Source organism: Scyliorhinus canicula, chromosome 2 (assembly GCF_902713615.1).
Source record: "Scyliorhinus canicula chromosome 2, sScyCan1.1, whole genome shotgun sequence".
In the NCBI taxonomy this organism is placed as follows: Eukaryota; Metazoa; Chordata; class Chondrichthyes; order Carcharhiniformes; family Scyliorhinidae; genus Scyliorhinus; species Scyliorhinus canicula.
In genome coordinates, this window is record NC_052147.1 from 200911140 (window position 1) to 200926747 (window position 15608).

General features: G+C 42.8%; 1 protein-coding gene across 3 annotated transcripts in view; it reads left to right on the plus strand.

Moving 5' to 3' along the window:
- The window catches only part of LOC119961884 (ATP synthase F(0) complex subunit C3, mitochondrial-like), a 31271-nt gene extending 15663 nt beyond the window's left edge, over positions 1-15608 (plus strand). For 2 of the 3 annotated variants that reach the window (XM_038789348.1, XM_038789349.1), the window contains exons 3-5: positions 1528-1605; positions 11330-11532; positions 15355-15608. In XM_038789348.1, the coding sequence (XP_038645276.1) occupies positions 1528-1605; positions 11330-11532; positions 15355-15469 (396 nt within the window). In that variant the 3' untranslated portion in view covers positions 15470-15608. Of the gene's footprint in view, positions 1-1527; positions 1606-11329; positions 11533-12002; positions 12122-15354 lie in introns of all 3 variants that reach the window. The other variant, XR_005459762.1, reaches the window with a different exon arrangement.

A 15608-nucleotide genomic window follows, 5' to 3' on the forward strand; every position in this document is an offset into this window, starting at 1 on the left:
CACCCCCCCCCCCCCCCCCCCCCCCCCCCCCCCCCCCACACTGAACGGCGTCAACCATCATCAATGGTTGACGCCGTTTTAAAGCTACTGTGAATTTCACGGGTCACGTCGGCGGGACTTCGGCCCATCCGGGCTGGAGATTTGTGGAAACAAAAATATAATGAAATCCCGCCGGCGCCAGCTGTTTTCAGAGGCTGATGGCGGGATTTGCACAGCGCTGGTTTTTGGAAAAAAATGAATTGGGTACTCTAAATTTCTATTAAAAAAAACATTATTGACTCTGAATCAGCCTTTCAGTTAGTTCAGATAATCATACTCACTGCATTAAAAATAATCAGATTTCACTGCTGGTTCTTTCGACAGTTATCTGAAATCTGCGACCTTTGATTACTGATCCTTTTGCCACTAGAAACATCTTCCCTTATTTACTCTTCCAAACCCATGATGACTTTGATCACCTCTATTAGATCTTCCCTCTGCTCTGCGGATAATATGCTCATTTGTTCTAGACTATCCAGATAACTGAAGTCCCACATCCTGGGCGCTAATATTCTCTGAAGCCTCTCCAAGGGTTTCTTTACGAAAGTGTGGTGCCCAGAGTTGGCCCTAATACAAAATTGGGAACCTAATTAAATTTTTTAATGTTTAGCATAATTTATTTCATTTTTTGCACTGTGCCTGAAGCTCAGATTCCATATTTTTATTTAACAACTGTCTCAATGTGTCCTATGGATTTCTGTACATAAACCCCCAAGTGTCTCAACTCCCACATCCCATTAAAATTATACCATTTAGTTTATATTGACTTTCCTCATTCTTACTGGGTTAAATTGCATCCGCCATTTCACCTGTCTATGTCCTGAACTCTGTTACTGTCCTGTTCATGGGTTTTGTGTCATTTGAAAACCCAAGTCCAACTCCTGGGGAACTAATGCTGTTTGAAAACAATTGTTCACCACCACTCTCTGCTTTTTATCTCTTGGTCAATTTTGCATCCACATTGCTACTATCCCACAAGTGGTACTTTATCAAATGCTGTCTGACTGTCCATATATACGTCAACCACACTATCTTCATCCACCCTCTGTTACTTCAAATCTGTGCTGAGTGTCATTTATTAATCCACAGGTCTCCAAATGACAATTCATTTTCAATAAGATTATTATTTCTAAAAATAAAAACGTGCACTTTTTCCCCCTTCTATCAAGACTTTCTAAGCACTGCTCTGATAATGAGGAAAACAACTGCTTTGATTTCTAGTTACTGATCTTGAACTGACAATCTGTTCTCATTCTTCTTTTCTTCCACAGTCTGAGAAAGTATTTAATCCTTCTTTCCTTTCACAGTCTTAGAAAGTATTGTACATGGTATTTTCAGCTCGACAAAGCTGAGAAACAGTGGAAGAGTACCTGTTTTCTACCAATGTACGTTTTAGTGCTTAAATAAACCTGTTGACGTACAGGGTTACTTAAGGATTCTTGACAAAAGTGTTTAGATATGTGACTTTTTACTTTTTTTCTTAATTAGCTTCGCTATGGATCTGGAGCTTTGTACAGACCACTTTCCATGTCAGTCATGTTCACACCAGAGGCTCGGTTTGAAAAGGTAGGTGAATGAACTTGTCGCTTTAACTGTGCGTTAAGCGTTTGAGCAGCATACTTCAAAAAGTTTGTCCCTCCCATTTTATTATCTATCCACTTGTTGCTTATCTCCAACAATACTATAGGTTACCAAATGTTTCGCATTACCAGATGACAACCTGTGTTGCCAACCTGCGCAAGCTGCTAAGTATCCAAAAGTTACCCAAGCATAGAGACCGTTAGAATCACAGAAAAGTTACAGTACAGGACACCATTTGTCTCATCTTGTCCATGCCAGCCTGAGGACACCAAGGTGCCCTTTCTAATTCCACCTTCCTGTACCCGATCTGTAGCCCTGTAGCTTAGAGCACTTAAGGTGCAGATCTAGGTACTTTGTAAAAGAGATTAGGATCTCTGCCTCCACCACCAACTCGGGTGGCGAATTCCAGACACCACTACCCTCTGAGTAAAAAAGGTTCTTCCTCATGAACCCTCCACACCTTCTGCCGCTTATCTTGAATCTATGTCCCTTGGTTCTTGGTTCTAGAATTCTTCACCAAGAGAAACAATTTTATCCTGTCCTTTCTTCCCCCTCATAATTTTGTACACCTCAATTATATCACTCCTCAGCCTTCTTTGTTCCAAGGAAAATACTCCCAACCTATCTTATCTCTCATCTCTCCTCGTAGCGACACTTTTCTAGTCCTGGCAACGTTCTTGTAAACCTCCTATGCACTCTCTTGCATGAGGTCGAATCAGACCCTTAACAACCTTGCCATTCCCCCCCCCCTCCGACAGTCAATTTTCCTTAAAGAAGTCAAAGAATGGCTGCCACCTCCGAGTGAACTCCTATAATGAACCCCTTAAGACGAATGTAATCTTCTCCAGCCTGAGAAACCCTGCCATGTCACTGACCCACACCTCTGACTTTGGAGGCTCTGAGTCCCTCTGCCACTTCTGGACTCAAGAGTCGCCCTCCCTTCCAGGACCTCTGACATGACATCTGCAAATCCCTGCCAAATCCTCTCCGGTTCGGGCAAGCCCAAAACATATGTACACGACTCGTCGGACTTTTCCTGCACCGCTCACATCTGTCCTCCACCTCAAAAAAACCTCTTCATCCAGGCCAGTCATATGAGCCCTGTGGACCACCTTGAACTGGATCAGGCTGAACCTGGCATACGACGAGGATGCATTGACTCTCCTCGGGGCCTTCTCCCATACCCCAACTTCCAACTCTCTTCCCAACTCTTCCTCCCACTTCCTCTTCACCTCCCCGATTGGGACCACTTCCCACTCTGTTACTTCCTTATATATTTCCGAGACCCTCTCCTCCCCAAGCCCTGTTTTAGACATCACATCCTGTAGTCTCCTTAGAGGGAGGCGAGGGAAGCTTGGAACCTGCCTCCAGTCAAAATCCCGTACCTGCAGGTACCGGAATCCGTTCCCACCAGATAACTCAAACTCCTCCCCTAGCTTCTCCAGGCTCGGGAAACCTTCGTCAATGAAGAGATCCCTAAATCTCTCAATTTCCCGGCCCGCTGCCACCTCTTAAAACTCCCATCTGCGGAGAAAACTTGTGATTATCACAGATCGGTGACAATACTGAGGCTCCCTCCAGTCTCGTGTGTTGCCTCCATTGCCCCCACAATCTCAGGACTGCCACTACCACTGGACTTGTGGAGTAATGAGTCAACGTGAACGGCAGAGGTGCCGTTAACAGAGCCTTCAGATTCGTGCCCTTGCAAGATGCCGCTATCATTTGTTCCCAAACCAACCTCTCCCCCACTACCCATTTACTAATCATCAAAATATTGGCTGCCCAGTATTAGTTAATAAAGTTCGGAAGGGCCAAGCCCCCCTCACCATGCACCCACTCAAGAAGGACCTTCTTCACCCTCCGGGCTTTCCCGGCCCACATAAAACCCGAGATCGCAGCGTTCATCTTCCTAGAAAATGCATTGGGGATGAAGATTGGGAGACACTGAGACTGTCATCTTCTCAGTCTGTACCCTCCCCGCCAATGATAGCGGGAGCATGTCCCACCTACGGAAGTTCCCTTTCATTTGCTCAATCACCCTGCCCAAATTTAGTTTATGCAGCTGACCCCAGTCGCTTGCCACCTGAATCCCCAGATACCTAAAACTCCTCCTCACCACTTTAAACGGTAACTCCCCCAGTCTCCTCTCCTCCCCCCTTGCCTGGATCATGAAGACCTCGCTCTTGCTCATGTTTAGTTTGTAACCGGCCAAATTCCTCCCAAAAACAGGTCTGTTATATATAGGAGCAAGTAGTCCGCATAGAGTGAGACCCTATGCTCTCTTCTCCATCCCCCTCCCCCCCCCCACTACTATCCCCCACCAAATTTTCGATGCCCTCAGTGCCATTGCCAAAGGCTCTATGGCCAGGTCAAACAGTAGTGGGGAGAGTGGACACCCCTGCCTTGCCCCCCTGTCGACACTAAAATACACTGATCAAACCCGGTTGGTTCTTACATTCACCACCGGTGCCTGATATAACGACCTGGACCCAATCCACAAATTCCTACCTGAACCCAAACCTTCCCAAGACATCCCACAGGTACTTCCACTCCACCTGATCAAAGGCCTTTTCTGCATCCATAGCCACCACCACCTCAACCTCGCGTCCCTCCGCAGGCATCATTATTATATTTAGGAGCCGCCTAAGTCGGACGCCTAAGTCGGACGTCACAAATCCCGTCTGATCCTCCCCTATATCTCCTGGAACACAATCCTCTATGGGCATGTCCAAGATCTTTGCCAGCAATTTCGCATCCACATTTACCAGGGAGATTGGATTATAAGATCCACAACTCTTTGGATCCTTAGCCCACTTCAAAATAAGGGAAATCGATGCCTGCAATAACGTTGTGGGGAGCACTCCCAGCTCCTTGGACTCATTAAAAGCCTTTACCAGGAGCCCCAACAGCCTGGAAAACGTTTTACAAAACTCAACCAGGTATCCGTCAGGCCATGGGGCCTTACCCGTTTGCATCGCACCTAATCCGTCTATAACCTCCCCCAGCCCAATTGGGGCTCCCAAACCCTCCACCAACCCATCATCTATCCTCGGAAACTCCAGCCCCCCCCCCCCCCAGAAATCGCTTCATCCCCTCCTCCCCGGCTGGCGGGTTCCGATTTATACAATCCATTGCAAAATTCCAGGAACAAACCATTCACCCCTGCCGGATCCAAAATCACCAACCCCTTCCACCCCCCTGTATCTCTTACTTTCCCAATCTCTCTCGCTGCCTCCTGTTTCCTTAGCTAATGCGCTAGCATCCTGCTGGCTTTCCCCATATTCATAGATCGCCCCCTTTACCCTCTGAAATTATCCCTCCGTCTTACCTGTGGACAGGAGCCCAAATTCCAGCTACAGTTTCTGCCGCTCCTTCAGAAGCCCCTCATCCAGGGACTCCGCATACCTCCTAGCCACCTGTCCAACTCCACTCGCTCCGCCTTCTCCATATGGGCCCGAATTGAGCTGAGTTCCCCCCTAATAACCGCCTTCACTGCCTCCCACACCACCCCAGCCGAAACCTCACCTGTTTCATTGATCTTTATATATCCCACCTCCTCTGCGAACAGCCCCACATCTAACCTCCACTGGGCCTTTTCTTTGCGAACTTGCAGGTCTACCCAGTGCGGGACGTGGTCTGACACCACAATTGCTGAATATTCAGCATCTACCACCTCAGCCAGCAGCGTTTTGTCCAATACAAAGAAGTCTATCCGGGAATACACCTTGTGAACTTGGGAGTAGAATGAAAACTCCGTACCCCTTGGCCTCCCAAATCTCCACGGATCAACCCCTCCTCATGCGCTCCATAAACCCTCCTTCGCCATCGCTGGTACCTTCCCAGACCTGGTACTCGACTGATCCAGCCGAGGATCCAGGACTGTCTTGAAATCTCCCCCCATAATCAGTCGATGTGGGTCCAGGTCCGGGATCTTCCCCAGCACCCGTCTTAACAAACTCAACGTCATCCCAGTTTGGGGCATATATATTTACCAATACCACGCCATTCCCTACAATTTCCCAATAACCAAAATATATCTACCCCTCAGTCTGCCTCTCTCTTCCCCAACTCAAATTCCATCCGACCAGGATTGCCACCCCCCTCATTTTAAAGTCTAATCCCGAATGGAACATCTGTCCAACCCATCCCTTCCTCAACCTGATCTGATCCCCCACCTTCAAATGTGTCTCCTGCAACATAGCCATGTCCGCCTTCAGTTGCCTCAAGTGCCCGAACACGGGCCCTTTTGACTGGCCCATTCAGTCCCCGAAAGGTCCATGTGACCAGCCTGGTCGGGGGGCAACCTGCCCCCCTCCCATGCTAATCAACCATAACCTCTCCTAGACCATGTCCCGCACCACCCCTGGCCTGCCCTTGGGGAAACTACAGTCATCACCCGTCAACAGTCTGCCCCTACTTTACTTCCGTGAACTAGCCCCCCCATGGTACCTCGCATCTTACCCACCACTGGTTCCCCTCCCCCACACTCTTAGTGCAAACATTTGAAGATATGCTTGATTGATATTGTTTTTACTGTTTCAATGATGATATGTGATAGGTTTCTTCGAATGCCCCTGTTCCACTGCAAGGCTGCTCATGAGGAAACACTAGAAATACCATGATTGCACAACAAAAACTATGTTTACTTATTATTTGTTAACGGGCATGATACTTCAGAAGAGAACAGAAAATTAGTACTTTTTTCATAGGATTCTCATAAAACCCACCGCTGATAAAACTACTCAATCTGATGATGGGCTCTGATTTAGATAGTTGAGAGTTCGTCTGGTAGAATGGAATATAGGCTGCAGAATTACTAGACAACACATGTATCTGAATAAATTGAGTCATCAAATTTAATGTGAAATAAATTGTACTTGCTGTACTTACACAAATATTTGAAGGTAACAAGCCACTTGTTAACACTGAAAATTTCCTGTGTGAGAATACAGATTGCCAGTAGAATGGTGCACTCCCCTTTTGACCAGATATGTTGGTCTGTTCATTCATGCCAAAAATGAAATTTGAATTACTTGTATTCTGCACCTGTGGGAACATTAATATTTCTTAACTCCGATTTTCAACTCCATTAAAGTTTTATGTTGCCTGAAGATTAATTTGTTTTCTTTATTTCAAAAAAAATAATAAAACTGCAAAAGTTTCTGTGGTCCTCGAGTACTTTAATGTAATTTAGTATTTTATCTTATAAATTTCTCTTTTTCTCACATACCTATGTTCCAAAGACTTATTGTGTGTCCTCTGATAATGCTGCCCTATAACCAGATTTTAGAATCATATGTATGTAGAATTGTAATTGTAGATCTGCAAACTAACCAAAATTAGGGTGCTCAAGATAGGACATCCAATATGTTATTGGCTTCTAAGAACAGACGTGGTGTCAAATCTGTTCTTAGAAGATATACTTAAAATTCTTCAAATATTTAAAGTTTATAATTAAAGACAAAAAAAGTGCAAAGTTTGCATTTAATTGATTTTTCTTCCCTGTTATACAATAATGATACATGAAAATCACAGTTGGATGAATCGTGATTTATTTATTTCTATCTATAATGGTAATTGAAATTTAAAAGTAGTGTTGAGTTTAAAGCCCCCAAAACATGATTTTTCTTTAGTCCTTCAGTCTGCAATACTGGTTAACTGTGAAAGAACATTTTAATACTGTGGAATTTAAATATTTGTTTAGATAGAGACTCGATGTTTTATAGTGTTCTGAAACAGTTGTTCAATTGGTTTAATACAGTTCTGATCTGTACTATCAACTGTATGATACAATGGTTCAGTCTTTGAATTTGTGCATGAGAATTGAATTTGAAAAGCGCATGTATTGTTGGGGAATGCATGAAAGAACAATGGCAGGCAGAAAGTAATAACAAAACAGGCTGATTGGTTATCATGATCTTTATACAATCCCATTTGATGTTATAACTGGATGAGAAGATCCCAGAATGGAACCCTGGCTCAAAAGACTAACTTTTTAAAATAAAACTTGGAGGAACAAGGTCACAGGACCCCTAATTAGTTTTAACAACAAAAATCATTTATTAAACATGAAAAGTTAGATTATTATACAATACTCCTTTACTCCCCCTAAGTTTAACAATTACAGATTTCAAAATCTAACATTGATTACAAAATACAACTAAGCTACAATGGTCTCATTGACACACTCGCATTCCACAGGCTGTAGTAAAATATCAGAAACCTGAAAATCACTCCTGATATCTTTCTGTCATCTCGGCCTTTTTTTCAGCTCAGTCTGTCTTTACCGAACAGCGCTCTTCAGACCTCTTGGCAACTTGTCTTTATTTCTCTAGTTTCCTTAAGTAGCTACTCTTCAGATCTCTGCACTTGTTTTCTTAACCAATACTCCATGGTATGGCTTTTCTTCTGGCAGAGCCAAGAGAGATGTTCCCTCTCTAGCCTTCTAAACCAACTACTCGCAGAGCTGTGAGAGCTACATTCTCTCTCGGTGCCATTTTCAACTGCCAACAAATTCATTTGAAGCTAAGCTTCTCTACCATACAAGGCCCCAGTTGCTAAGCAACACCCACCTGTTTATGCCTTTTCTTTATTCTTCATGCTATAGCTCTCTCTAAAGCGCAATAGAAACATTGTTGGAACTTAACCAACCCCCAACAAACAAACGCTTTTTTCCTACACAAATCTAACTATAGGTTTTACCCTTCCAGGTATGTTAGAGGATTTTAATATTTATCAGTACCTTGGTAAAAGTATTGCACCTGTGTGCACATGTCCCGTCCAGACTACTGAACAAGGGTATGCAGGAATGTGGGTTGAGGTTGCAATCAGATCAGCCACGATCTACTTGAATGCTAGAGGTTACTCGAGGGGCTAAGTGGTCTGCTCCTCCTAATTTGTATGCTCTTATGTAATTTTTAATGCAACGTTACTGCAATTTTTAACAAGGGTGTCTAGGACTTGGAGGATACTGAGGCGGTTTACCAAGTTCTTACTGGGAATGAGGGTCAACAACAACAATTTACATAGCAACTTTAATATAATGAGCTTCACAGAAGTATAAAACGGTATGACAGTGAGCCACAGAAGGAGATATTAAGTCAAATTACAAAAAGCTTGTTCAAAGAGGTGGGTTTACTGTAGTGCCTTAAATCAGGAAAGGGAGCAAGAGAGGCAGAAATTGGAGGGAGGGAATTGACGAACCTGAGCCAAGGCAACTGAAGGCACACCCACAGTGATGGAGCAATTAAAATTCTGAATGCACAAAAGATCCAAATTAGAAGAGTGTAGATGTCGCGAAGGATTGTGAAGCTGGAGGAGAATACAGTGATGGGGAGGATTTTGAAACCAGATGAGAATTTTAAAATCAGTGTTGCTTGGTCAGCGAGCCCAAAGATGATTGGGAAACAGCTTTCTTTGAGTTATGGGCAGCAGAGTTTTGGATGTATTTAAGTTTATGAAGGCTAGAATGTAGGAGACCAACCAGGAATGTATTGAAATAGTCAAGTCCAGAGGTAGCAAAGACATTAATGAGGCTCTTAGCACCCGCTGAGGTGAGACAGGGCAAAGTTGGGCAATGTTGTAGATGTGAAAATATGCAGTTGGCACCGGAAAGCTTCTCTTTGGATCATATGTGACACCAAGATTGCGAACCAATTTGCTTCATCCTACTAACTATTGCCAGTGAGAGGGACAGAGTCAGTTACCAGAGAACAGAGTTTGGACCTACGATGGCTTCAGTCTTTCCAACATTTAATTAAAGAAATTCCTGCTCATCTAGTACTGGATGTCAGATAAGCAGCCTGAGGGGCAGCACGGTGGCACAGTGGTTAGCATTGCTGCCTACGGCGCTGAGGACCTCGGTTCGAATCCCGGCCCTGGGTCACTGTCTGTGAGGAGTTTGCACATTCTCCCCGTGTCTGCATGGGTTTCACCCCCAGAACCCAAAGATGTGCAGGTTAGGTGGATTGGCCATGTTAAATTGCCCCTTAATTGGAAAAAATAATTGGGTACTCTAAATTTATTTTTAAAAAAATAAGCAGTCTGATAATTTAGCAACAGGAGAGGTGATGGTGATGTAGAGCTGAGCGTCATCACCGTACATGTAAAAAGTAAGTTTGTGCTTTTGGATGATGTTGCTGAGGGGCAGAATGTAGATGAGAAATAGAATTGTTGCCAAGGATAGATTCTTGGGGCACACAAGGTAATGATGCAGAATTAGGAAGAGAAGCCATTAGTGCTTGGATAGATAAGAATGAAACAAGAACTTCAGTAATGTGGGAAGATTGAACAAACTGGAATTATTCCCAAGATTAAGGTGAAATTTAAAAGAGGTATTCAAAATTAAAGAGCAAGTAGGGAGAAACTGTTTTGTTTGGCAAGAAAAGTCATACATTTAAAATAAGAAAAGAATTAGAGAGAAAATTAGTTTATTCCCCTCAAAGGGTTGTTGAAATCTGGGTGCACTACCTGAAGGCTGGTGGAATCCGAGTCGATAACCTTTCAAAAGATTATCGAGATGTACTTGGAGGACTAAATAGTAGGGCTATGGGGAAAATGGGGAGTGGGACTAAATTGAATAGTTGACACAGTTCAATGAGCTGACACAGTTGCAACTGGCTGAATGACCTCCTTTGCTGCAAGATTTTTTCACTGTAATTTAGTAATAGATGGGGATAGGAAAAAACTAGGGAAAGGAATAGGGTTTCTTGCAGGGAGGGCCTGATTACTAATCCAGGGAAAGTGGAGGAAACAGCTGAGGTGGATGAATGAATGGTCTCTATTGTGATGACCCAAAAAGTCCATTAGCTCCTCTCATTTATGAGGGGTGAGGTTGGAAGGGGTATGGGGTCTATCTTTATTCTCCAAGGTGATTCTGGACTACTTGGTGATATTGACAGGAGAGAAAAGCCCATTTTGATACTGATCTGATTCAGCTAGATCCTGCAATGGAGGGTTAAGGTAGTTATGCACCGGATACACTCAAACTTGGATTTGAGGGAGAGCTTTATCGAAGAGAATGACCAGAATCCAACAAGGATACCTGTACCAGAGATGGAGATGAGGAAATGTTTGAGCATGTCGTCTCCCTCAAGCTTATTCCCTGTTGCTGGTTCCTGACAAATCAACAACTTATTTTCTTAAATCTTATAGCATTAAAAATAGATTTAAAGAAAAATTCCAGTTAGCAGTGCTGGGAAATTACCGCAGAAGGAGGAGCTCACTTAGAGGGGTGGTTGTAGAAGGGGGAGGATAGATACAAAGCCAAAGGTTTGACGGGTGATCAACCCGTGTCCACAATGGGGTTGTGAAAACAGGACATTGCAGCTGACAAACTCAAGTAAAATGGCACCGAGGTAGATGTAAAGCATGGAGAACCTAGATAGAGACTTGCTGAGGTAAAGGGCAAGGTAAGTGTAGCATGCCATCATCTATAAGAAGGCTTGTCAATCTGTAATGGCGGGCAACGTTGTGGGGGGGGGGGGGATTCTTTTCCCTGATGCATAAAGTCTGCATTGCACCCTGAGAAGTGGTGCGAGGTGTATAAATCTCACCACCAGGGGTTTTCTATTAGAAATGTCGAGTTGCGTGTTCCTCAAAAATCATCACGTGCGATGTTGACAGCAAGTGCATACTACATGTAAAAGTTTCAAATTATTCGTTGTATAGAAAACCATTTTAAAAATGCCTATTTCTGAATTAATTCTAGGGAAACACAACACTTTTGAGAAGGACGCAGAGCAAGAATTCATTTATTCAAGAAGTGTTCAGAGAGCTTCAGACAAGTGCTACAAGGGCGGATATTGATACTGCTGCAAAGTTTATTGGTGCTGGAGCTGCCACAGTCGGAGTGGCAGGTTCTGGGGCTGGAATTGGAACCGTTTTTGGTAGTCTTATTATTGGCTACGCCAGGTAATCTTAACATGCTCGGCGTATTCAGAATATTTTCATGAAAATAGCCTGCACGTAATAGGACCTTCATGAACACCGGTTATGTTGTAGAAAATTGTCCATTATATTTTTCATTTATTCCTGAAAGTGTTGACCCTTGCTAAGGTATTGTGGACCGAAAGGGGCATTGCAGCTGATCCTTCCATCAACCAAACTTGACACATGCATTTTTAACAGAAGCTGCTGGATGATTGTGATTTCCCAACTGAAATCATCTGCATAATATATTATCAAATACTCTTATTTGTCTCACTGTTAAACTCACCTACATGCACTGATTCTTCAAACCCTTCCCTCCCAGAACTTCAACTGTAGTAGCCCTTCTCTCCTTTCTTCTCCCTTTCCTCTTAAAGTCTTCAGGTTTTTGAAAATTTCAGATGGGTAGCACCTAATTGCTGCTAAATTTACCTAGTCTTCTTTCTTGGTCTTAGTGATCGTGGATTATGTGGCTTTCATTGAATCCAGGAAAAAGTGCTGGTATGTCAGACAGGAAAGAAAGAAACTAAAAAATAGAAATTGAAGATACTGAAAGCAATTTACAGCAGCTGAGGTAAAAATAAACTACAGATTGGAACCTACAAATAAACTAAGTAATGTAGGAAATGATAAGATGAAAGTCATTTTCAGAAAGGTTGATTTCAGTTGTAATATATATTGGTGGTGCATCCAGTCACTTTCTCCCACAACCACTTGCTTTCTAAATTCTGTTGCTTCCTTGATATAGTTTTAAGAATGAGTGAGTGTGATGATTACAAAAACAAGTGCACGATAATTTTTGCACTGCCAATCATGAAATGAAAAAGACATCAATGTTTTATGAGTTATCATGGCCAGTTTGAGAAATGAACTATCTGATGACAGAATGCTTGAAAAAGAGCTTTTTAGCATAGGAATGGATCAAGAGTTTCCTAGATCAAGTAGCAAGGTTACCCAGGAACTTATGTTGGTGTATCACTTCGAGTCCGATCCAGCTTTATATAAGTGCACATTTTAAGCCCCCTGCAATTCTATTTTTTGTTTCTTGGAAGTATGTGCTAGATCAGTTTTAAATTACTATGAATAGATTCTTCAACCAAATCTACTCTTTTTACAACTTCTGAATGGTAGTATTATTAAACAATTCATGCAATTAACTTCTTCCCAAAAATCTTGTAATTTAAAAAAAATTACCTGTGCTACATTATCCCCTCTTTAAATTCTCTGCATAATTGCTGTTACTCCAAGCCATTGTATTGCTCTTTTACCCATGTTCTCCACGTCAGTTGCTTCCCTTCCCTTCCTTCCATTTTCTGTCTTTGCCACTCTTGCCAAGCCCTGCCAACCATAGCCTGCAGCGGCTCCTTGTTCTCTTAATTATTTCACTGTCAACCCAGGCACTCATCCATGCTGAACAGGCCTTTGACTTCTCTATCTGGGCATTGTTACCCATATCATTTGTGGCACATGCTGCATATTATATCCCAGTAGTCACCCATAGCGCTGACATCTCTTCAGATGGTGTATTACTTATCTGACTGGCTCAATGCAATAAATTTCCCTTAGCCTCCTGCCATCGCCCCCTATCCTCAGCCCACAACCTTTTTTTTATAAACTGCCAGTTTCTCTGCATCGCCCTACAAATTTTACACACATTGGAACAAGGCCTTCCCATCTGCAACCTTGAAGGAGGTATCCTGGACCTGACCAAAAGCTGACTTACTATGAATCATGTGAAAATTATTGTTCCTGGTTTTACTTTCTACCATATCTCCTACTGAAGACCATAGTGATGGCTTGGCACTGATCTCCAGAACTCAGTGTTGGCTTATCCCTGACACTTGTTCATATTCAAATACTGTCTCCGCTGTCACTTATCCCACATTCGCTGCAAGATTTTCCTTATCGTGTACAAAATGCCTTGCGCGGTGAATCTCTTCACTGTTGTTTTCCCTCAATTCTTCCATTGAACAACTCTTTCATAGCATCTTCAATTTCCCACCTGCACTAGCCTTTACCCAACTTTCCTGACCATACCACCCTCATCTTGTGCTCTTATTGACTTCCTCCACCCATAAATGGACACCCTTTGATCTTAAGACTTGAGTTATCTTTCCGCTGACACTTGTCTCCTCGCCAATCTGTCCTTGTTTGCATTTTCTACACAGCTCTTCATCTTTCGTATAGCCCCCTACTCTTGCATCCTTCCCCCGGGCCTAACTCCAACCCCCCTCCATACTTCATCTTTCTTGTCAAATACCATTAATTTTAACTGGTTTATAGCAGCTAGTTTATCTACTTTTGACGGAGTTGCCCTTGACCAGGGGGCACGCAGAACTACATGGATCTCACCCAGCTTGAGCTGAAAGGCTGGGCAAGATGGGATCCCCTAGATTTCCAGGTAAGCAATTTCAAGCAGAGTGGCAATCCGACTCAGTTGCCACGCCATCAAATGTTATGCCCGGGGTCATGTGCAAAGTAATGTGCAGTTATACTGCTCCTTCTCTGACCAATTCCTGGAGAATGGTAGTAACTCGGTAGTAATGGTAAAAATTAGGGTTAGACATTTTCCGTCTAATCTCTTCTGGCATTTAAAGTGAAGAATTGGACAATTTTATATTCAAAATCAGGGTAACCTACACAGCTGCTTGTACCATTTGGTATGCCCCATTTCTTCCTTGCTTCGCCCCCCCATCCTGTGGTCACGGTCCATGACTTGCGCCTTGATCGACTCCTGCTTCCTCTGCTCTACAACCTGTTGCAATCCTTCATTACTGGCACTATTCCTTCAGCATTCTTGATCTCTCTCTCTCTTTCTCTCTCTCTCTCTCTTTCCCCCCCCCCCCCCCCCCCCCCCCCCAATCCATTGAAAAGGTCACTCAGTTAATTTATTTTCTGGGTAACACCCTATCTCTAATCTTTCCTTTTCTGTTAAATCCAAGATTGTATTATTTTCTCGTTTTACCACAGCTTGTATTTTTTCCTCAACCCTCTAATTGTTTTCAGTACCAGCAACATCCCATTCTCCTTCAATGCCTTTCTTCTATAGGCCACCTCTGGTGGCACTGCTTTCTTCTGGATCCAATCCAATATCACGTAACAAAGATACAAAATCTCTAATGATTTCTCCTCTTGTGCCATAAGATTTCTGAAATTCTCAGCCCCACCCCCGAAAATCAAATCGACATAGTCCCAGATGACAATAGGCTGTCCTTTGACGGGTGGTGATTTAACTAACAAGAGGCAGTCCTTCATGAATAACCTCCGCAGTATGGGAATTGAACCCATGCTGTTAACCTCATTTTGCATCACGAACCAGCTGTCCAGCCAACTGAGCTAAATTCAAGATTTGCTTCCTTTCCAGACCTTCCATTAAATAAATCAGTACACCCACTTTCTTGAATACAAAGAAATATTTTACAGTTTAACCAAGAGATTTCTGCCTTTATACATGTAATACAGTAGTTTGCGCATCTAATAGAACACTGCAGAGTTTATTTTCTCTTTTTAAAAATGTATCATTTTCATCTTGCAACATTCCTAAACCAAGAAGCTTATGCCACTGTTGTGGCAATTTGCAAGAGTAGCTTGAGGTTATGATTGAATACCTGAATTTGGGGACAGCCCTCATCTGGACTTTGTGTGAATAGATATCCTATCACCTTTGGTACATTTTTAATGCTGTGATCACATGCAGCAAATAGTAAATAAACAATAGTTTTACTTTTCAGTTGAGTATATAAAATTGAGACTTCGAGGTACAAGGTTACAGTTTAGAATTTAATTATGCCTTTTTTTCTCTTGTAGAAATCCATCTCTGAAGCAGCAGTTATTCTCGTATGCTATACTTGGATTTGCCTTGTCTGAAGCTATGGGACTCTTCTGTTTAATGGTCGCTTTCCTGATTTTGTTTGCTATGTAAAAATTTGTTGATGAATAGCCAAATCAAGTACAAATGTAATATTTCACCATGGCTCCCACAAATATTTGCGTTGTTATTGTGGAAATGTACATTTCCTAACTCTGTCAAATGTTCCAATAAATCCTAATACAAATAATAA